A 24,769-nucleotide genomic window follows, 5' to 3' on the forward strand; every position below is an offset into this window, starting at 1 on the left:
AAGTGAGACTGGTTGAGACGTGATAAATCTGGATACGGCAGAGGCAGTCGGTCGAAAGACTGGTGTGACCAGAAAGGTGGCTGTGTGGCTGCCATGTGGGCAGCGAGAGTGAAAGCAAGGCTGCTCCTCCAGTCGGAGACGTACTCGCGGGCTCGGCTAGCGCTTAGTTCCAGGTGGCTGGCGGCTTCTACTTTCTCCCTATGTGTAGGTGCGTTAACCCCTCTTGAATTCATTATACGCAAAAGATATCACTTTTACGATGAGGCAGTAAAAGTAGCGAACTGTTTGATATACAGTAAAGGTGGGCGAGGTACGTAACTCAGTACGTGAACTTGTTTGTTGTAATATAGACGAACTTAGGTTTAAAGCGTTTACAGTCCGATCCTAATGACTTCCACGCTGCTGCGTAAGGCCGTGGCTATGACAGTGTTTACGACTTTTATCGTTTATTCTTTCTTGTTCCTTTAAACAAGCCGGCCGCTGTGGCCTAGCGGTTCTAGGCGCTTCAGTCCGGAACAGCGCTGCTGTCACGTTCGCAGGTTCGAAGCCTGCCTTGGGCATGGATGTGTGTGATAGATTAGTTAGGTTTAAGTAGTTCTAAGTCTAAGGGGCTGTTGACCTCAGATGTTAAGTCCCATAGTGCTTAGAGCCATTTGAACCTTTAAACAAACACCTGGTGACTCAAAAAGAAAGAACACATTTCAGTTATTTATTATAAACAAACTATAAAAGATAAGAACATATCGCGTATGTCAATGGGTAGAGGGAAGTTCACAGTGTAGACGCAGGTGCGTTTTCGTTTATTTGTTCTGAAGTTACGTCTGTCTTCTTCGGCATTCGGCAAGTAAAGACTTTTAGTAACGTCTCATTTGTATTAATAAATCTTTAACTACGCAAAGAATTTGCTCCTGTACTTCATGAAGTAATAATAATGACCGTGAGGTAACGCCAGCGGAGTAAGGAACGTGCTTGTGCAGGTGTTGACCTCTTACGCACGCTGGCAGAGAATTTTCGCTTATAGTGGCTCATAATTCGGCGTTTAAGCGCGAGTGCTTTCGCGTGTTGGCGTTGGCTCTAATGGGAAGGAGGAAAAGATCCCCATTCTACCGCCCCCCTCCCCCTACCGCACTCCTCACTTAGCGTGCGTGAGTTTGCATGGCTGCGTGTGCTAGTGCGTGCGTGAGTGCGGCAGTGTGTGTGTGTGTGTGTGTGTGTGTGTGTGTGTGTGTGTGCGCGCGCGCGCGATGCTTTTATCGTGCCGCGGCGCTATGCGCAGTATTCGCATTCTCCTCACACGTGCTCAGGTGTAAACAAGGCCTGCGCACAGAGTTAATGGCCTGCTGCCACACGTAGTAATACGTGCCACGTGTCCGCGCGACCCGCCGCATGCCAGGCACTCCCAATGACGAATTACGGACGTCGTGTCTCCTGTATACCAGAGCACACGGTGACCCAGTAGCCCAGCGACAGATTACGACAGCGTTACTAGGTGCTTACAGTGCTTTGGTTCACTGTGAAACTAGAGAGTTTGGATAGTTCACCGCCCAGGTAGAGTAAACGGTAAAAATGCTGGAGGGCTTTTGACGATGACTGATGAAGTGTAAGAGTGTATGATTCTCAATTCTGTCGTATGTCATTACGTAGATAAAATTATATGAATTTTCGATAAAAAATCTGAAGCGATACATAGAGTTAAAGTGATAACTATACGAGTTTCCAAAGATTTTGGGGGAATGGGGAGCAGCAGTTGTATCAGTTGGAGGTAAGGAACCATGGTGCCGTAACCAGTGTGTGGAAAATTTGTAATATCTCTTTATATTCGATGAATTATTCTGAAACAATTCTACCCTTGAATGACGTTTACTAATTTTCTATCTTCATACTCGCAGAATCCATGCGCAAAGTAGTTTCATACAATAGCTATGCCATGAACGCATAATTATTCTTTGTAGTACTCTCTCTGGTGGTTGTTAGAAAAAAAGCTTCCGAGATTGTCTTCGTGCCGATTAGCCTGAGCATTGTTTGAAGAATTGTAATCTGAATATTGAGATTTATGACAAAGGTAACTGATACGAAATTGTACGATTAAAAGGATATATATATATATATATATATATATATATATATATATATATATATATATATATATATTGCTCCTTCATACAAAAGGTGTGTAACAATTTACATTATTTGACATTTGAGAATTAATGATATTCATCGATGTATTGCGTAGTTGTTAATCAGAACGGAACTTCCGAAAGACTGGATACGAACCTGCATTTAATAATCTTAGAGCTCCATCAAAGCCAAATATCCACTTAATCTTAGAGCTTCATCAAAGCCAAATATCCGCTTGATCTGAGGTTTCCCGACTGATTATACAACGCTCCCAAAAATACGAGGCATTTCATTTGTACAGATTAGCAGACTGCCGCAAAGCACGAGCCTGCAGAGAAGAAGAATCATCTCGTGATTTCATTCTAACAAGTAAAATTTCTGAATCATTTTGAGTGACTGAGTTATGACTGTGTTTCCTATTATGAATGATTGATTGCTAGAACGAATTGAGAACTACGTAACTACATAATTACATAGATAGGAGGAAAAATTACAAATTGTACACATACATGAGATAATGTGAAATCTTTCATCCTGAAATAAATGGTTGAAATTTCGTCGAAAGTCGATTTAAGAAGTATCCTTAATTTATTGGTGGTGACTAGTTTCGGATATTGTGTCCATCTTCAAACAATCTGTCTTCCTAAGTACTTAAAATACAATCATTTACTGTATTTTAATGTATTTTAAATAGTTATGTAGAAGGATGGTCTGAAAATCGTTGTATATTTCCGAAAATAGGAATGAGATTTTCACTCTGCAGCGGAGTGTGCGTTGATATGAAATTTCCTGGGCAGATTAAAACTGTGTGCCGGACCGAGACTCGAACTCGGGACTTTTGCCTTTCGCGGGCAAGTGCTCTACCAACTTTTTTTTTTTTTTTTATCTCATTTTGTTCGCTTTTGTTCGTTGCATCTGCTCGGGGCGGACGTCGTAAGACATCCGTTTAAGTTCGTTGTTGATCGATTAGCTCAGTTTTTTTTATTACAGAGGGCTGCTAACCCTCTGACCGAGCACGCTGAGCTACCGTGCCGGCAATGTAAAGATATTAAATTTTTCACTCGAGGGAGGAGTTGAACCTAGGACCTCTCGTTCCACATCTGCTCACGCTAACCACGGGACAACGGCGCTCCTGACCAACTGAGCTACCCAAGCACGACTCACGCCCCGTCCTCACAGCAAGGTACTGGCGGAAGTAATGCTGTGAGTCTCCGTTCGGCACACAGTTTTAATCTGCCAGGAGGTTTCATGTCCGAAGATACTTATCACCAATACACAAATGAACGTTGTTAAAGCAACTGTCGAGGGAAAAGTTGTTGATCTATTTCACCTGCAGCATGCTGGACGCCCGTAAAATCGTTCATCTGTTGACGAAGACAAAAATAGTCTCAGTTCACTGATTCCCATAAAAGCTGCAACATCTTGAATGTGGCATGCAACAAACGTCGAATAGACGTGAATTATACCAAGTACTTGACAAGAATATCTCCTTCTCTATGACACACACACACACACACACACACACACACACACACCCTCACTCACACACACACACACTGCAATTTCAGAATTGGAATGTATCTTCCAAATATTCCTTGCCTCACTCCCAGCTCACTGGAATTTTAGCAGAAAAGAACCGAGAGTTTAATAACGCGTGGCCTGAGTTCTTATCTAAAGCATGAAACATGCACGAGAAGACAAACTAGGGCCCAGGCAACGAGCGCACATTCGATTACAGTTCACAGCACCTGACGAAGACAGTAACGTCAGTAGCTGAAATGTTGAGTGCAAAAATGGAATCGTGAAGTCTCCTAAAAACACGCCATCGGTCAGTAAGGAAGTGTGTGACGTCACTCACCCTGGCGGCTGGTCTGGTCGGCGTCGGGCGGCGGCTCCTGCGGCGACGACTCTCGCACGCACGCCATCAGGTTCAGCGAGTGGCCCGTCGCTGCAGACATGGCCCCTCTGTCTTCTGCTCTGTGCCGCGATCACTGCTACACCTGTGGGCAAGACAGTTATCCTGTCATTTCTTTAGTTACTAGTCTATTCCCCGCGGCTTCGCCTATGCGCGCCTATAGAATGCATCTCCTCTCCTCCACTCTGTGTCCACCCCTTCCTCCCTCTCTCTGTCCACCCCATCTTCCCACCACTATATGTTTGTCCCTTCCCACCCCCTCTGTCTCTCCATTTCCTCCTCCCCCTCTCTCTGTCCATTTCCTCCTCCCCCTCACTCTGTCCATCCCTCATTCTGTCTATCTCAACATATCCCCAGTCATGCTCAACAGCAAGTGTAGCCCCTGCAATACAGTTCAATACCAGGCTGATACTACTCCCACAACATGTGTGTCATGCACAGCAGACTACACATAAGGGGCATGAAAAATTATTTATTTGCCCCTGATGTACAGGCTGCCCCGCAAAGCAGGTTGATTTGGCAAATCAATATTATTTCCACACAACATGCCTGTTGTGCAAGACAGCCTATGTGCCAGTACCTGTGAAAAATACATATTTGCTCCTATCTCCAAGCCTATTGGAGCTAAGAGGATATAAACACTACGGTGCTGATGTTCACGATGCCAATTACTTCTGTGCCAGATTTGGTTGAAATCGATCCAGGGGTCTGAGAGGAGCTCCCAGACATACACATGTACACACACACACTCTAACTTATATATATAACTGGTTTATTGCTCACTGCGTTACTGAGCCAGTAATGGTTTATGAAGTAACATACAGTCACTGCAGCAAATGCTCCAATCGCCAAATGGACAGCAATGTTAAAACCCATTTTAAAGAATATATTAGCTGTTCTAGACAGAGCTATCAATCAATTACAGCAAAACATGTAGACGGAACAGGACACAGTGCCACAATAAACGACAGTCTTAAAGTTCTGCATAATTAGGATTAAATCATGGACAGGCAGAGATTCCAAAATCAGATAATGGATTAAGGCGTACCCAGCAGCAGATATAGACTCACGTAAAAATGTAGTAACGATGAAGAGTAGGCTGAAGTTTAAGAGATTACACAGCAATAATCAGTGTGAAAAGAAGTGGGATACAGAAGTGCTAAGAGATGAAGAGAAATGCTTGATGTGCTCTAAGGTGATAGGTACTGAAATATGGAATAGCTCAGTAGGCAGTACTGTTGAAGAGGAACAGACATCTCTAACAACGGCAATTACAGAAGTTGGGAACGAAACCATACATACAAACAAGGTAACTGCGAATAAACCATGGGTAACAAAAGGAATACTTCAGCTGATCGATGAGAAAAGGAAGTACAAAAATGTACAGGGAAATTTGGGAGTACAGAAATACAAGTCACTTAGGACTGAAACGAATAGGAGGTGCAGAGAAGCTAAGGAGAATGGTCACAAGAAAAATGTGAGGAATTCGAAAAAGAAATGATTGCCAGAAGGACTGACTCATTAGATGGGAAGGTCAAACCAGCTTTCGGTGCAATTAAAAGCAAGGGTGGTAACATTAAGAGTGCAATCGGAATGCCACTGTTAAATACAGAGGAGAGAGCGGGTAGGTGGAAAGAGTGTATTGAAGGCCTCTATGAGTGGGAAGACTTGGCTGCTGACAGGATATGAGAAGAAGCAGGAGTTTATATAGAAGATGTATGGAATCCACTACAAGAATCAGAGCTTAAAAGAGCTCGACTTAAGATCAGGACTTAAGCTTTGGAAGACTTAAGATCAAATAAGGTAGAAGGGATAGATAACATATCATCAGAATTTCTAAAATCATTGGGGTAGGTGCTAGAAAATGATTGTTCACGTCGGTGTGTAGAATATATGATTCTGCCGATATATCATCTGATTTTTGGAAAAATACGGTCCTCATAGCTCCGACGACTGAGGGAGACGACAAGTGAGAGAACCGTTGCACAAACAGCTTAACAGCTTATGCATCCAAGTTGTTCACAAGAAGAATATACAGAATGAGAAAGAAAACTGAGGATGTGTTAGATGGCTACCAGTTTAACTTTAGTAAAGGTAAATGAACCAGAGAGGCAATTCTGACGTTGCAGCTGATAACTGAAGCAAGGCTGAAGAAAAATAAAGACACGTTCATAGGATTTGTCGACGTGGAAAAAGCGTTCAACAATCTCAAATGGTGCATGATGTTCGAAATCCTGAGCGAAACAGGGGTAAGCTATAGAGAAAGACGGGTAATATGCAACATTTGCAAGAGCCAAGAGGGAATAATGTGGAAGACCATGAACGAAGTGCTCGGATTGAAAAGGGTGTAAGATAGAAACCGAACGGAATAGAACCGAAGCATTTAAAAAGTGGTGCTACCTACGAATGTTGAAAATTTGGTGGTCTGATAAGGTAAGGAATGAGTGCGCAGAATCAGAGAGGAAAGAAAGATGTTGGAAACACTGACTAGAAGAAGGGGCAAGCTGATAGGACATCTGTTAAGACATCGGGGAATTACTTCCATGGTACTAGAGGGGACTGAAGAGAGTAAAAACTGTAGAGGGAACCACAAACTAAAATACATCCAGCAAATAATTGAGGACGTTGGTTGCAATCGCTACTCTGAGATAAAAAGATTAGCTGAACTTCACTGACAATCATTCGGAGATGTTAGCATGGACGAAAACAAGAAAGAAGTCTAGCAAAAATGGGCTCTAAAGTGCATACATTAAGAGCTATGAGCACTTGCTCATCTTCGCTACTGTGAAACATCCCCCTTTCTGAACAAGTGTTAATAGTTCGTAAAGAACACATTTTAGAGTGCATGTTTACAAGACATTTTTCTTGTTTTGGTCCATACTTTTCCTCCCTCGCCCCCACAAAAAAAGAAAAAAACAAGGAAGGAAAGAGCTTGTAGAGGAAGAGATGCGTTTCTCAGTATCAAAGACGAAGAACTGCTCGTTGCTCTTGAGGTACGCATTTTTAGAGCGCGTATTTGCTAGACTCTTTTTCTTTCGCTAGTACTACCACCTCTGAAAACTTGTCGGTGGAGATATAGTTCATCTCTTTATAACTTTTTAAAATAATGTTTATATAGTTACTGTGAAAAGCAAATTGACGACGTCTCTGTTATTGCAATATACCGGGTGATCAAAAAGTCAGTCTAAATTTGAAAACTGAATAAATCGCGGAATAATGTAGATAGAGAGGTACAAATTGACACACATGCTTGGAATGGCATGGGGTTTTATTAGAACCAAAAAAATACAAAAGTTCAAAAAATGTTCGACAGATGGCGCTTCATCTGATCAGAATAGCAATAATTAGCATAAAAAAGTAAGACAAAGCAGAGATGATGTTCTTTACAGGAAATGCTCAATATGTCCACCATCATTCCTCATCAATAGCTGTAGTCGAGGAATAATGTTGTGAACAGCACTGTAAAGCACGTCCGGAGTTATGGTGAGGCATTGACGTCAGATGTTGTCTTTCAGCATCCCTAGAGATGTCGGTCGATCACGATACACTTGCGACTTCAGGTAACCCCAAAGCCAATAATCGCACGGACTGAGGTCTGGGGACCTGGGAGGCCAAGCGTGACGAAAGTGGCGGCTGAGCACGCGATCATCACCAAACGACGCGCGCAAGAGATCTTTCACGCGTTTAGCAATATGGCGTGGAGCGCCATCCTGCATAAACATCGTACGTTCGAGCAGGTGTTTATCAGCCAGGCTGGGGATGATGCGATTCTGTAACATATCGGCGTACCTCTCACCCGTCACGGTAGCAGTTACAAAACCAGAATCACGCATTTCCTCGAAGAAAACAGGCCCGATAACGGTAGATGTGGTAAATACAACCCATACCGTGACTTTCTCGTCTTGCAGTGGAGTTTCCACGACAGTTCTACGATCTTCGGTAGCCCAAATTCTGCAGTTGTGGGCGTTGACACACCCTCGGAGCGTGAAATGAGCTTCGTCGGTCCACAATACGTTACTCAACCAATCGTCATCTTCCGCCATATTTTGAAACGCCCACACCGCAAATGCCCTCCGCTTCACTAAATCGCCAGGTAACAGTTCATGATGCCGATGGATTTTGTACGGATAGCATCGGAGGGTACGCCTAAGTGCCAACCAAACAGTAATGTATGGAATGCCGGTGCGACGTGCGACTGCACGAGCGCTGACTTCCCCGTGCATAGACGAATCAGCTACAGTCTCCACTTCTTCATGAACTGTCTCAGCAGCATTACGCCTTATGCTCGGTTGGACACTACGGGGTCTATCGTCTAAACAACACGTGGCTTCGAACTTCGAAATCATTCTCGCCACAGCTGCATTTGTCAACGGACCTTTACCCGTTCGAATCCCCTTCCTATGGCGGTAGGATCGTAACGCTGAACTAGCACATTCCCCATTCTGATAATACAGCTTCACTAAAAGCGCCTTTTCAGGTAACGTCAACATGCTGCGACTGTTGGCGCATCTGATTCTCTCTCTCATTACAGCTCCTTGTATACTCGATTGTCACGCGCAGTCTCTGAGGTTTTGCTATCCAGCGCCATCTGCCGGACATTTTGTGAACTTTGTTTTTTTTTCTTTTTTGTTCTAATAAAACCCCATGTCATTCCAAGCATGTGTGTCATTTTTTACCTCTCTATCTACATTATTCCGTGGTTTATTAAGTTATCAAATTTATACTGACTTTTTGATCACCCGGTATTTTGTCGACCAATATCGCAGATGCGACAGCAAAATGCGCAAAAAACATTACAGATCACTCGCATGTAGATTAATGGAAACAAGCTTTGTTATGACAGCCATCTTGTTTTTGATGCACAGGAGAGGTAATTCTCGTTGTGTTTTATGTATCCTTTGCAAGCATGAGGACAGTGGTTAAACAAGATCCAAGGAGCTGCAGCAATGGAGGGGACTGAACATACCACATGAAGTGATTTTTTTAAATTTTTTGTGAACATTATACTAACATACGAAGTGAATATCCCTCACATTGAGTTCTCCATGTCTTTCTCCACAGAATAACCACAGCACATGACAAGACTTTACAGGACAACTTTAGTATCTAGGCTTACTTTTGTTAAATGTTTTTGTATTACCTTTGTAGCCTGAAGATGAGGTTCGTCCTCGAAACACGTTGCTTCATTAAATAATTTAAGTAGTCAACAAATTTTAAATACGAACATTTTAGGTTAGGCTTTACCGTGACTGTTATTGACATTAAATGAAACAACAAGTTTACTATTACCAGTCACAGTTTTATTTATTTCCACGACGCGTTTCAAAGGTTTAAACCTCCATCATCGGGTGCATTTACATTAGTATGAGTGCATGTTCCTGTCTAATGTAAATCCACCCGATGATGGAGGTTTAAACCTTTGAAACGCGTCGTGGAAATAAATTAAACGGTGACTGGTAACAGTAAACTTGTTGTTTCATTTAATAGTCAACAAATTTTATTACTGTTACTGCATTCTGAAAAACCTATTCACTTTTCATTTTCTTCCTTATACTGTATATAAAAGGCTTCAGAACACCTATTTTCCTGTGTAACTTACAAAATAGTAAGTGCAAGGAATATTTATTTAAAAAGATAAAGGTAAGAAATGTTGCTCTTTCTGCTGAGTTATGAAAATAATCCCCTCAGTTATTTTCCAGAGAGTAAGAGAAACAAGTTATAGTTCTTGGGATGTGGTTTGTCTCACTTAACTAAATGAAGAAAGGCTATTTCCTTTTTTTTTTTTTTTTTGTGAAGCGACTTCAGTGGCGATTTGTGATGTTATTACTGCATATATGCCGTCCTGGAGTAATAAGATCACGAATGGCCGCTGAAGATACTTCGCAAGTTAAATGAAGCGGAACGCGTTGTCACGATACAAACAGCCTTTAATTAGTTGCATTAGACAAGCCACATGGCAAAAACATAGAAGTAACTAAAAAGCGACAGAAAACATAAAAAGTGACAAGTTACAATTTTTTTAAATAGAACGTTACTTTCCTTCCATCATGTAACTGAAGTGTTTAAACCAAATGTCTACATTTCGATTTAAATAGTTGCGACATAGTCATGGTTAAACATGGTTAAACATGGTTAAAATCCATAAATTATTTATTTTATTATAAATACAGTCATGGACTACAAATGTTTATTAGTCAGGTTATTAATTTCGGTCAACGATGAACATCTTCAGACCTGAATAAATGCAGTACACTACGCAATTCTTGTCATTGCGTATTTTGATAGTAGAGTCACATTAATTAACCGTACAAGATTCGTCAAAAAATTAAAAATATGAAGAAGCTTATCTGGCTAATTAATGTTACTCTGCCATCAAAATACGCAATGACACGAATTGTGTTGAATACTGCATTTATTCAGGTCTGAAGATGGTCATCGTTGATAGAGTTAACAGCTTGATTAATAAACATCTGTTGTCGGTGACTGGTTCCATAATAAAAAAAATTAATTCAGTTTAAATCAAATTTCTATCAGTTTTAGTTAGAGAGCTAGAAACGTTCATAGTTTGAGCTATGGATGAAACATGCTATACATAAATGGCTTAGTTCAGATGGGAGTTCAGCTGGCGGATAGTTCATTTAAGTGAGATGTTCAAACGACTGCTCGTTTTCCCGAATGCACAAATGAATGCGTTTCCTAAACGACCTGCCCATTTTGGAGGCTTGTCGCTCCGTGTCCCCAACGACTGTACATCTCGTCTACAGGTCGGTTAAAAGCCGCACTGAGTTGTGCATTCAGCAAAAAGTACACTCGCTCGAACACCTCACTTAAATGAGCAAACCCCTACCAGAACATCCATTTGATGAGTTTTGTACATCATCTTGGTTGCACCCGTCCCCAATACTTTCAACGTTTCTAGCTCCGTTAGTGAAACTGATAGAAATTTGGTTTAAATTGATTTGTACATAGCTAGTTTAAATACCTCAGTTAAATGATGGGAAAAAGTAAAATTGTGCTTAAAAATTGCATTTCTTAGGTATAACTTTCCGTAAAATAATTAAAAAATTTAGTTTCCTAATTTTGCTGAAAGACTATCTTTTCTTACGTTTGACTAACTATATAAATATTCCTTTCACTTATTATTTTGTAAGTTACAGGAGAAAACCTGAAACACCCTGAATCTAACCGGAACTGGCATGAGGGCAACAATCAGCTGTGAATGTCGCGAAATGGACGCGCCATACCACGTCCTTTAGTTTAAGACATATCAAGGGTCGCTAGGTACGTTTTAAGAGGCTAACATACTTACGATGTAGAGTAAAAGAGAATTTTTATATTCTTAATCTTCCAACTGAAGCAACCGATAGCAGAAAACACCTAGCGTCCCGTATTTCCACTGTTCCAGTCCTGCTCTCATTCATCAACTACCCAGTATCGAATATTTTTACTTCTTATTTATTCTGGGACCTGTTATATCTCGTTCTTTATCTAAATAATGGCAATCGAGTTGGATTGTGATATAGTTTCACAGCCTCCAAAAGTAAGCTGCACCTGTCTGTGACGGCACTAACATTTGTATGAGTGATACATTTATTTACATATAAGGCTGCTACTCGTACAGCAGAATCAGATGGGATAAATTGCCGAGAAACTTCATAACGCTTTCTGCAATTTAGTCATCATTGCGACTGAGTCTCAGACAATCCTCACAAAACGCAATATTTTTAGAGGTTACATCACTAGCGGTAACACATTAGCCCTCACCCTCAAGTTATCAGAATTTTGGAACCTACGTTCCATTTTTCGACATAATATGAAAAAACGCAATTAATAAACACATAAGCAAATAATTTAATGTTTACGCCCTAGAACTGAAACTTGTCCTGTATGATCAAACTCGTCGGAATATGGAATGTGACCGAATGGTTGGATGTGCACAATTCTCTGAGGCTTCATCAAGACTGAGTTGAAAACTATGACGATGAGTCGGACGCGCTGCAGCTGGTACCGGCTAAAACACTGGACCTCGCTTCCACTGTAGCTATTTGAGGCAACATGTGGCAGTGAAAATGTAGCTTTGTTTTAATACATGCAAAACAGGGCGTAATTACCGCTCCTCTCTCTGTTTCGTGGCAGTATCGTTTCACACGGCACTCAGGAAAATGTAAACATGCCTTCACTAACTACACCATATCGTTGCACCAGCTTAATAAAAGTGAAGCAATGGACTGACTGTTTTAGCTGTGAGACCGGGAGGAAAAATCGTTGAGAAATCTACTAAAAGAACTGTTATACATAAATCTAGTTCATCATCGTCATTCATTACTTCTAGAGCCTGAGTGAACACCAATCCAACCCTCCCACCAAGGAAAAAGGTCATACCGTTACCGGGAACCTAAACTTGGTATTTCGCATGGACATAAGATATGCTGCCCGCTCTGCAGCCAATTAAATGAAATTATAGAATGAAATATTAATGGAGGTATATACAGAAAATAGTAACACAAAATTTGAGATCTGATGCACAGACACGAATAATGTACCACAATTATGAAAGTTGTAACCTAATAGTGGCAACTATTTAGTTACAGCTTATACAAAACAGATACATGTTTCAAATTTTTACTGTCGTTGAAAGTAGTCACCATAATTGTATATAACCCATTGCCATCGACGTGGAAGTTGTGTTGATAGTTCGCGTGAAGCGGTCTATTACCCAACGAACTTCGTAACAATTCTGAAGCGAATGCCGTGAAGTGCTTCCTTCATCTTAGGAATCAACTTCTAGGCACAAAGGCCTAAGTCCGGAGTGTATAGTGGGTCGTGCAACACAATCCAGTCCCACTGATAGAAAAAAATTGTCACAACTTATGCCAAATGTACCCGAGCACTGTCCCGTAAAATTATGTGTGGGCCCTGCAGTGCCATCTCTTCTTTCCTTAAGCTGGTAGCAGGATGTTTTCCAAAAATAAACAGAGAAAGAAGTGGCAACGCTTTCTACAGGACCCGCCCATCAATTTGCAGGACAATGCCCGGAGGCATACAGCGCAAGTTGTGAGATATTTCTTCGTTCAGTGGGGTGGGAGGTGTTGTATCATCCATCGTACTCACCAGCCGTAAGTCCTTGTAATTCAACGTCATTCATAAGATGAGGAAAGCACTTCACGCCATTCGCTTCAGAACTGCTACAAAGATTCGTCGGGCTATACACCCCTTCGCTCGAACTGTCACCACAACTAGGTCTGCTAATGGATCCTACGACTTCCACATCGCTGGCAACGGACTATACGCAATGCTGGTGACTAATTTGAAGGACAGTAAAATCTGAAACATGTATTCATTTATGATAAATTCTAAATAAATAGTTTCTACTATTAAAGTTCCAACCCTCGTTTTAACATAATGAGTATGTGCACTGATCTATTGGAAAAGATGTCACAATTACGTTACAGGAAGTGGAAAACGACGATGTACTAGAAACAACAGGCAGGCAGAATAATGAACGGGTTAGTGCGATATCTGCAACGATATCCAGGAAAAGCCGATGTGGCAGAACTCATTCCTCGTTGAGGAGATTAGCACAATATACAGCCCTCAAAATGATTCATCCGATATCACAAGACTACATTTTCTACTTGAATGAAGTTAGCAACTAGCAGTGTATTTTAACTCACTCATCGGAACTATAAGTTTACCTCGGCGCCAGTTTTAATTTGCCGGTTCATTTGGTTGCCAGAAGGGAACTGTGAACATTCAGCGACAGTGTTGTTCCCGTCAGGACCGACAGCAAACCAGTACCAACAACAATAGTTCAAGTACACATGCCGACGTCGCAAACAGAAGATGCAGAGATAAAGTACATGAGAATATTGAACAGGTAATTCAATAAGTAAAGAGAGATGAAAATCTAATAGCCATGCGTGACTGGAATGTGGTTGTAGAGCAGAAGAAACAAACAGTTTCGGGAGAGAGGAATGAGAGAGAAGAAAGACTGACTGAGCTCTGCAATAAATTTCAGCTAGTAATAGCGAATACTCTGTTCAAGAATCACAAAAGGAGGACGTATACTTGGAAAACACTGGGAGACACGGCAAGATTTCAATGAGTACATCATTGTCAGACAGAGATTCCGAAATCAGATCGGCTATCCAGGAGCAGATATAGACTCAAATCGCAATTTAGTAGTGATTAAGAGTAGTAGGCTGACGTTCAAGAGACTGGTCTGGAAGAATCAGTACGCTAAGAAGGAAGAAAGGAAGGAAGATCGGGTTTAAAGTGCCGTTGACATAGAGGTCATTACAGACGGAGCACAAGATCGGAGTGTGTCAAGGCCGTGCCCTTTCAAGGGAACCATCCCAGCATTTGCCTGGAGCGGTTTAGGGAAATCACAGAAAACCTAAATCTGGATGGCCGGATGTGGGTTTGAACCGTCGTCCTCCCGAAAGCGAGTCTAGTGTGCTAACCACTGCGCCATCTCGCTCGGTAATGCGCAAAGAAATAGGATATGGAATACTAAGGAATGAAGATATACACTTGAAGTTTTCTGAGGCTATAATTCTGCAATAAATAGCTCAGCAGGCAGTTCAGTTGAAGAGGAATGGACGTCTCTAAAATGGGGAATCACAGAAGTTGAAAAGAAAAATTTATGTACGAGAAAGGTGACTGCCAAGGAGTCATAGGTAACTGAAGCATTACTTCAGCCGATGGAAAACAGAAGGAAGTACAAAAATGTTAATATAAATTAAGGAATACAGAAATACAAGTCACTTAAGAATGAAATAAATAGGAAGTACAGGGAAGCTAAGACGAAATGGCTGCTTGATAAGTCTGAATAAATCGACAAAGAAATGATTGTAGGAAAGAGTGACCCAGCATATAGAGAAGTCAAAACCAATCTTCGGTGAAATTAGAAAAAAGGGTTGGGACATTAAGAGTGCAATGGGAATTCCACTGTACATGCAGAGGAGAGAGTGAATAGGTGGAAAGAGACGCTGAAGGCCTCTGTGGGGAAGGACTTGTCTGATAACGTGTTAGAAGAAGAAGCAGGTGTCGACAAGGATAAGACAGAGTATCCAGTACTACAATCAGAATTTGAAGGAGCTTTGGAAGACTTAAGATCAAATAAGGCAGAAGGGGTAGGTAACAATTCATCGAGTTTCTAAAATCATTGAGGGAAGTGGTAATTGACAGCCGACAACTGTGAGAATTATCGCACATTCAGCTTAACAGCTCATGTATCCAGGTATCTGACAACTATAATATACAAAGGATGGAAAAGAAAATTGTGGATGTGTTATATGACGATCATTTGGCCTTAGAAAAAGGTAAAGGCACCAGAGATGCAGTTTTAATGTTGCGGTTGATAATGGAAATAAGACTGAGGAGAATCAAAACACGTCGACCTGGAAAAAGTGCAATATGTTTGAAATTAAGAGAAAAACACATGTAAGCTCTAGGGAGAGACGGGGAATATACAATATGTACAAGAAGCAGGAGAGGACTATAAGCCTGGAAGACAAGAATGACGTGCTCTGATTAAAAAGGGTGTAAGACAGTCTTTCGGCACTTATGTTCAATTTATACATCGAAACAGCAATACCGGAAATGAAAGAAAAGTTCAAGAGTGGGATTAAAATTCAAGGTGAAAGGATATAAAAAAAAATGGTTCAAATGGCTCTTAGCACTATGCGACTTAACTGCTGAGGTCATCAGTCGCCTAGAACTAGAACTAATTAAACCTAACTAACCTAAGGACATCACACACATCCATGCCCGAGGCAGGATTCGAACCTGCGACCGTAGCGGTCGCTCGGCTCCAGACCGTAGCGCCCAGAACCGCACGGCCACTCCGGCCGGCGAAAGGATATCAATGATAAAGTGAAGAAGAATTATAGGATATGTTGAATGGAACGAACAACACAATGGTTACAGAACTTGGATTGAGAGCAAATCGAAGAAAGACGAAAGTAAAGAGAAGTGCCAGAAATGAGAACAGCGAGAAATTTATCATCAGGTTTGGTGGCCGCGAAGTAGATGAAGTTTAGGAATTCTGCTACCTTGGCAGCAAAATAACCATAATGAGGAGGACATAAAAAGCAGACTAGCATTAACAGAAAGGGGCATTCGTAGCCAAGACAGATTACGAGTACAGTTAAAGAAGAAAATACCGTAATTATTTTACATCGATCACCGCTGCAACAAACTACAGTACCACGACCATCGTGGATCTATGTTTACGACGCCGCTCGTTTCACATAGCACACATTCTTTGCTCTGCGTCTTATCAGGAAATTCCGCTGTAGAGTTTCTCGGAAAGAGTTCCACAATCTGCAGATCGCAGCACTGTTGTCGCAATGTGCTTCAAGATTTATGAATCGTCCAGGTCCGGTGAAAGCATAGTTTCCCTCCCGAGTGCAGGCAAAATTTTTGCTGTGAAGTTTCTTTTAGCTTCGCCAGAGACTTGTTTTCGCTGACCTCTTTGAGAGGAAAGACATTCCGTTTAGCGAATGGAATTGTGCTGTTTCCGTTCGTATATAGCTTAAGGCTATAGTGAAACGGCAGAAAGGATAACTGGCCGAAGAACAGGACAGTATCACTGTTGATTTAAATGGAAGAACTATATATGGTAGAACATATAGGGGCAAACAGTTCATGAGAAAAGCACTGCACAATGGTGAAATAGTTAATCTCTTAAAATTCAATCATATGAATGTATCACCGACTTCTCCCTCGGAAATTAAGAAAATTTCGTATTCCTTCAAAAATAAAAGCTTACATGGATTTTGTGGTGTTTCCATCATAGTACAAAAGATGTGTTGTCATATAATAAGCCCTGTCTTATCTGAAACATGTAATGCATCATTTACTCAAGGCATTTTTCGAGAGCGATTGAAATGTGGATTGTTAACCCTCTCAATAAGAAAGGTGACAGGAGAGATGTCAATAACCATCGATCAGTTTCACTACTGAAAACATTTTCCAAAATTTTCGGTAGATGGTGTGACAGTATCGCACAGCAACAATAATATCCTCAGTAAATAACAGTTTGGATTTCAGAGTAGTTGTTCTAATAACAACGCCATTTACATATTAATTCACCAAATTCTACATGCTTTAAATAACACAAGAGCACCTGTCGGTATTTTCTGTTACCTGTCTGGGGCATTTGACTGTGTGAACCACTATATCCTCCTAGATAAACTGTGGGTTTGTATAGTCGATGGTACAGCCAACCAATGGATAATGTCTTTCCTAATCAAAAGAATGAAGAAAATTTTACTTCGTAATTCAACCTGTGTAATCAGTGGAGATACCACTGACTGGGACAAATCAGACTGTTTCTGACCATCCCATGGCTTTAGAAACCGCATTCTAAGAGGACTTGCGGCGTAATACGTACGGCACTGATCAGATCATGAGAAGATAACTACGCTGCAAAGAAGAAGATGTACCACAAAATTTTGCCCCAGTCTACCAAATGTTGCAGGGGAAGAAGTTCAACAAAATCCGTATCATAATTCGGCAGGTATGAACGTTAAAAATTGCTGGCATACCTCAGAAAATGCCACACATCCATAGCTATAAGTTAGCGACATTCGCATCTCGGTATATTGACTCTTCTTTTTTTGGGATTATCCTCTGCCTTCACGGGGTCGGCATGTTATTCTGGATTTAGCAAATATAGTAAAGTAGTGAGTGGTATATTCCTTTCAGATCGGAATTTTATTTCTGGAGGAAGGAAAATTTTTATTTATGCGGTAATGCTCCTAGGTGAATTTTTAATGATTTTAGAAGTAAGATTTATACAAAAACATGCACACTCGGCTTCATTTTATGGACTAAAATAACTAATTATGAAATATTCTCTATTGTAATAAATAGTAAAATGATCAGTCAATAATTTCCATGCAAAATAACTACAACGATATTCAATTGTACAGTGGAACATAGCGAACCAACCACATCCATGTATTCTAGGGGTCACGACCTGCTGCATACTGTTAAGACCTACCGCGCAGAGCTACGTTGTCTTGCTCATATTTTCACAGTGATGTCCAACAGTTGGCAGCACGTGCGCATGATGAAAAGATTGAATATTCACAAAGCTGTATCTCAGGTATCCACTGGGAAAAAATACTTTTGTTGTAGCCAAGACACAGTAAGATTTAATGTACCCAATTGTAGCCAAAGAGTCTGAAATGGACAGGGTGGCCAGATACCCATCCAGTCGCCCTCCCTCTATCCCTTTTGTGTATCCGATCAATCTTGCGTCTAGTGTTTTTTTTTTTTTTTTTGGTCATCAGTCTACTGACTGGTTTGATGCGGCCCGCCACGAATTCCTTTCCTGTGCTAACCTCTTCATCTCAGAGTAGCACTTGCAACCTACGCCCTCAATTATTTGCTTGACGTATTCCAATCTCTGTCTTTCTCTACAGTTTTTGCCCTCTACAACTCCCTCTAGTACCACGGAAGTCATTCCCTCATGTCTTAGCAGATGTCCTATCATCCTGTCCCTTCTCCTTATCAGTGTTTTCCACATATTCCTTTCTTCTCCGATTCTGCGTAGAACCTCCTCATTCCTTACCTTATCAGTCCACCTAATTTTCAACATTCGTCTATAGCACCACATCTCAAATGCTTCGATTCTCTTCTGTTCCGGTTTTCCCACAGTCCATGTTTCACTACCATACAATGCTGTACTCCAGATGTACATCCTCAGAAATTTCTTCCACAAATTAAGGCCGGTATTTGATATTAGTAGACTTCTCTTGGCCAGAAATGCCTTTTTTGCCATAGCGAGTCTGCTTTTGATGTCCTCCTTGCTCCGTCCGTCATTGGTTATTTTACTGCCTAGGTAGCAGAATTCCTTAACTTCATTGACTTCGTGACCATCAATCCTGATGTTAAGTTTCTCGCTGTTCTCATTTCTACTACTTCTCATTACCTTCGTCTTTCTCCGATTTACTCTCAAACAATACTGTGTACTCATTAGACTTTCATTCCGTTCAGCAGATCATTTGATTCTTCTTCACTTTCACTCAGGATAGCAATGTCATCAGCGAATCGTATCATTGATATCCTTTCACCTTGTATTTTAATTCAACTCCTGAACCTTTCTTTTATTTCCATCATTGCTTCCTCGATGTACAGATTGAAGAGTAGGGGCGAAAGGCTACAGCCTTGTCTTACACCCTTCTTAATACGAGCACTTCGTTCTTGATCGTCCACTCTTATTATTCCCTCTTGGTTGTTGTACATATTGTATATGACCCGTCTCTCCCTATAGCTTACCCCTACTTTTTTCAGAATCTCGAACAGCTTGCTTCATTTTATATTGTCGAACGCTTTTTCCAGGTCGACAAATCCTATGAAAGTATCTTGATTTTTCTTTAGCCTTGCTTCCATTATTAGCCGTAACGTCAGAATTGCCTCTCTCGTCCCTTTACTTTTCCTAAAGCCAAACTGATCGTCACCTATCGCATTCTCAATTTTCTTTTCCATTCTTCTGTATATTATTCTTGTAAGCAGCTTCGATGCATGAGCTGTTAAGCTGATTGTGTGATAATTCTCGCACTTGTCAGCTCTTGCCGTCTTCGGAATTGTGTGGATGATGCTTTTCCGAAAGTCAGATGGTATATCGCCAGACTCATATATTCTACACACCAACGTGAATAGTCGTTTTGTTGCCACTTCCCCCAATGATTTTAGAAATTCTGATGGAATGTTATCTATCCCTTCTGCCTTATTTGACCGTAAATCCTCCAAAGCTCTTTTAAATTCCGATTTTAATACTGGATCCCCTATCTCTTCTAAATCGACTCCTGTTTCTTCTTCTATCACATCAGACAAATCTTCACCCTCATAGAGGCTTTCAATGTATTCTTTCCACCTATCTGCTCTCTCCTCTGCATTTAACAGTGGAATTCCCGTTGCACTCTTAATGTTACCACCGTTGCTTTTAATGTCACCAAAGGTTGTTTTGACTTTCCAGTATGCTGAGTCTGTCCTTCCGACAATCATATCTTTTTCGATGTCTTCACATTTTTCCTGCAGCCATTTCGTCTTAGCTTCCCTGCACTTCCTATTTATTTCATTCCTCAGCGACTTGTATTTCTGTATTCCTGATTTTCCCGGAACATGTTTGTACTTCCTCCTTTCATCAATCAACTGAAGTATTTCTTCTGTTACCCATGGTTTCTTCGCAGCTACCTTCTTTGTACCTATATTTTCCTTCCCAACTTCTGTGATGGCCCTTTTTAGAGATGTCCATTCCTCTTCAACTGTACTGCCTACTGCGCTAATCCTTATTGCTGTATCTATAGCGTTAGAGAACTTCAAACGTATCTCGTCATTCCTTAGTACTACCGTATCCCACTTCTTTGCGTATTGATTCTTCCTGACTAATGTCTTGAACTTTAGCCTACTCTTCATCACTACTATATTGTGATCTGAGTCTATATCTGCTCCTGGGTACGCCTTACAATCCAGTATCTGATTTCGGAATCTCTGTCTGACCATGATGTAATCTAATTGAAATCTTCCCGTATCTCCCGGCCTTTTCCAAGTATACCTCCTCCTCTTGTGATTCTTGAACAGGGTATTCGCTATTACTAGCTGAAACTTGTTACAGAACTCAATTAGTCTTTCTCCTCTTTCATTCCTCGTCCCAAGCCCATATTCTCCTGTAAACTTTTCTTCTGCTCCTTCCCCTACAACTGCATTCCAGTCACCCATGACTATTAGATTTTCGTCCCCCTTTACATACTGCATTCTAGTGTTATCCATGTGAAAGTATGACCTTTTCGACTGTTTCCGAATCGTGTAACTGAGGAGACACTGGAACCAGCCCGGTATTCTGATGTGGGGAACCATCTCAAAACTACATCCAAATTGACCATCATACTACAGCTTGTTAATCTGCCGGTCGGATTCGATCTAAGACCGACACACGTCCCCGAACCCCCAGAATCGGCGTACTAAAGCGCACGGTTATCCGATGGCGTCACCTCTACACATTTACTCGCAGGGGATGTATTTGCGTGGCTCCTCTTACCTGCCTCAACCTGTCTAAGATGCACTACATTTTCCAGCAGCTGGAGAACTGCATTCGTACTCCGCATTTTGATTTCATGTACCGTGGGTGGTAGTAATCTGCTACGATGACTCAGCATCGTGAAAGGCGGGAATGGACTCCGCGAACCATACTGTAGCGAAAGTGCAGGATGCGCGCGCGATTAAGGTGATGACGGACGCTTGCTTCTGACCACTCATATAGCGACTGCAGTGGTTCAGCTGGGATGAGAGAGCGTCTACCCGAACGGCGAGGACGCCTCACTTTTACTTAATGCTTCCCGGACGTTCTCACTCATGCTTTCTCCTTCACTAAATAGCGCTGATGTACTACCAGTGGCGAGTTTGTCCTCCATGAGTTCTGTGTTTTCCTCCACCAACAACTTATGGTACGAATGAGCATGCACAAGGTGAAACAGTACCAAGCCGACAAAATTTTGCAGGTTCTTTACTTATACTTCCTGAATATTTTGGTACGAAGGAACCGTTGTCTCCTTTGGCTCGTTACAGAGCAATTGCATTTCGTATGATTTTTATCGACGTGTATCTTCGTATCTGCGCTGCAACAAAAATATCGGCACAGCAGCGCAACTATCGGCTTTTTTCTCGTTCACTAACGGTTCTTGCTGTTGAAAACAGTAATGCCCACTCTACTCGTCGCCCTAAAGCTTGCATTCAGTACTTCTCTCTTCTGTCCCGTTTTAGTGTGAGTTGACATTGACGACGATACACAGGTGTACGGATGGGTTTACTGGTGCAGCTTTGGACGTGTATAGATTCACTGAATGCTGTGGAAGAGCAACATCGAGACGATATCCTGAGTTGTTTCCATACCAACGGCAACCACGTTAGATTATTTCGGCGTCTGTACGCAGGCTCCAATAAAATCACAATCCTGTTTTAGAATGACAGATACCGGTACTGACTGCATACTTTTTGTGTTTTCGATGTTGTGAATGTACACTGAACGAACCACCATAAAGGAATTATCTGAATGGGGCAGAAGTCGGTAGATGTGATATAGGGCCTACATGTACAGAGAAACAAAAGATTACAATTTCAGAAGAATTGGATGATTTCTTGGACAGAAAAAGCTTCACAAGTCCACTTCTGACACTTACGAAAGCAGATATTCCGTTTGATAATGATTCATAAAGTTATTGTATGTCCTCCTGAGGGATATCGTGCCAAATTCTGTCCAATTGGGGCGTTCATTATCAAGTCCAGAGCTGCTTGGAGGGCCTTGCACTAAATCCTTCATACGTTCTCAGTTGTAGAGAGATCCGGGGCCTTGCTGGCCAAGATAGATTTTGGCAAGCACGAAGGCAAGCAGAAGAAACTCTCGAGGGCGGGCATTACCTTGCTGTAAAGTAAGCCCAGGATACACTACTGGCCATTAAAATTACTACACCAAGAAGAAATGCAGATGATAAATGGGTATTCATTGGACAAATATATTACGTTAGAACTGACATGTGATTACATTTTCACGCAATTTCGGTGCATAGATCCTGAGAAATCAGTACCCAGAACAACCACCTCTGGCCGTAATAACGGCCTCGACACGCCTGGGCATTCAGTCAAACAGAGATTGGATGGCGTGTACAGGTACAGCTGCCCATGCAGCTTCAACACGATACTACAGTTGATCAAGAGTAGAGACTAGCGTATTGTGACGAGTCAGTTGCTCGGCCACCATTGACCAGACGTTTTCAATTGGGGAGAGATCTGGAGAATGTGCTGGCCAGGGCAGTAGTCGAACATTTTCTGTTTCCAGAAAGGCCCGTACAGGACCTACAACATGCGGTCGTGCGTTATCCTGCTGAAATGTAGGGTTTCGCAGGTATCGAATGAAGGGTAGAGCCACGGGTCGTAACCCATCTGAAATGTAACGTCCACTGTTCAAAGTGCCGTCAATGCGAACAAGAGGTCACAGAGACGTGTAACGAATGGCACCCCATACCATCACGCCGGGTGATACGCCAGTATGGCGATGACGAATACACGCTTCCAATTTGCGTTCGCCGCGATGTCGCCAAACACTGGTGTGACCATCATGATGCTGTAAGCAGAAGCTGGATTTATCCGAAAAAAGGTCGTTTTGCCATTCGTGCAGTCAGGTTCGTCGCTGAGTATACCATCGCAAGCGCTCGTGTCTGTGATACAGCGTCAAGGGTAACCGCAGCCATGGTTTCCGAGCTGACAGTCCATGCTGCTGCAAACGTCGTCGAACTGTTCGTGCAGATGGTTGTTGTCTTGCAAACGTCCCCATCTGTTGACTGGGGGATCGAGACGTGGCTACACGATCCGTTACAGCCATGCGGATAAGACGCCTGTCGTCTCGACTGCTAGTGATACGAGGCCTTTGGGATCCAGTACGGCGTTCTGTATTACTCTCCCGAACCCACCGAATCCATATACTTCTAACAGTCATTGGATTCCACCAACGCGAGCAGTAATGTCGCGATACGATAAACCGCAATCGCGATAGGCTACAATCCGGCCTTTATCAAAGTCGGGAACGTGATGGTACGCATTTCTCCTCCTTACACGAGGCATCACAACAACGTTTCACCAGGGAAAGCCGGTCAACTGCTGTTTGTGTATGAGAAATCGGTTGGAAACGTTCCTCGTGTCAGCACGTTGTAGGTGTCACCACCGGTGCCAACCTTGTGGGAATGCTCTGAAAAGCTAATCGTTTGCATATCACAGCATCTTCTTCGTGTCGGTTAAATTCCGCGTCTGTAGCACGTCATCTTCGTGGTGTAGCAATTTTAATGGCCAGTAGTGTATGTCCTCACCGGTCATAGAGGCTCACTTCGAAGCGGGACTCATCACTGAAGACAATTCTATTCCAGTCAATGAGATTTCAGGCCGAAGATGTGCCTGGAGACGCCCCGAACAGCGGACGGATACCAACCTCAGAGTGGCCGCCATACAGTCCGACATCCAGGAGTGATGGTCTGGGTAGCCATTTCATTTCATAACGGGATCCCTTTGGTTGTCATCCGCAGCATCTTTAAGTACAGCAGTAAATCGACGATGTTCTCATTATGTTCATTAGGGTGCGTAAGATAAACAATCCTGCAATGTTCGAATACAGCATAAATGGTACGCTGCTTCAATCGGACAAAACGTTGTTAAACGACACGAGATAACAGGTGTATGACACCAGTCCTAGAGAAAGCGGAAGGCTTACTACGGTTTGTTGAGAGAAAGAAGGGAAAGTGTAGAGCGTCTATTATGGAGATCGCATGCAGAGCGCATGTGCGATCCATTCTTCGATACTGCTCGAGTGTTTGGTATCTCCATGAGGTCGGATTATAGACAGCGAAACCATTCAGAGGCGTGCTGACAGTTTTGATCCAGTTGATTTGACCACTACTAGAGCTTTACGGAAGTGTTCTATGAGTACAGATGGGGATACGTGGTGGGAAGATGACGACCTCTCAGCTAAGCGCTGTTGAGGAGGTTTGGAGAAACAGCGTTTGTAAAAGACTTCAGAACGATTATTCTGCCGTCCACATTAACAGCAGTGTACGGCTCTACCAATTCATTTATTTTTTTATGTAATTTTTGTTGAAGTTATTTGTATGTTGTAGGATGTTACTAGCGTGAGTAACATATGCGCGCTTACAATAGTACACAACGAAATTATAGTTCCCT

The 24,769-nt window shown here is 42.0% G+C and overlaps 1 protein-coding gene across 1 annotated transcript in view; it reads right to left on the reverse strand.

The window, feature by feature from the left end:
• Window positions 1-24,769, reverse strand: part of LOC126199637 (alpha-2C adrenergic receptor-like) — a 751,975-nt gene that overhangs the window by 142,832 nt on the left and 584,374 nt on the right. Inside the window, exon 4 of the mRNA XM_049936562.1 lies at window positions 3,977-4,118. Within this exon, the coding sequence (XP_049792519.1) occupies window positions 3,977-4,076 (100 nt within the window). The 5' untranslated portion in view covers window positions 4,077-4,118. The remainder of the gene's footprint in view (window positions 1-3,976; window positions 4,119-24,769) is intronic.

This window comes from Schistocerca nitens, chromosome 8 (genome assembly GCF_023898315.1).
Source record: "Schistocerca nitens isolate TAMUIC-IGC-003100 chromosome 8, iqSchNite1.1, whole genome shotgun sequence".
NCBI lineage: Eukaryota > Metazoa > Arthropoda > Insecta > Orthoptera > Acrididae > Schistocerca > Schistocerca nitens.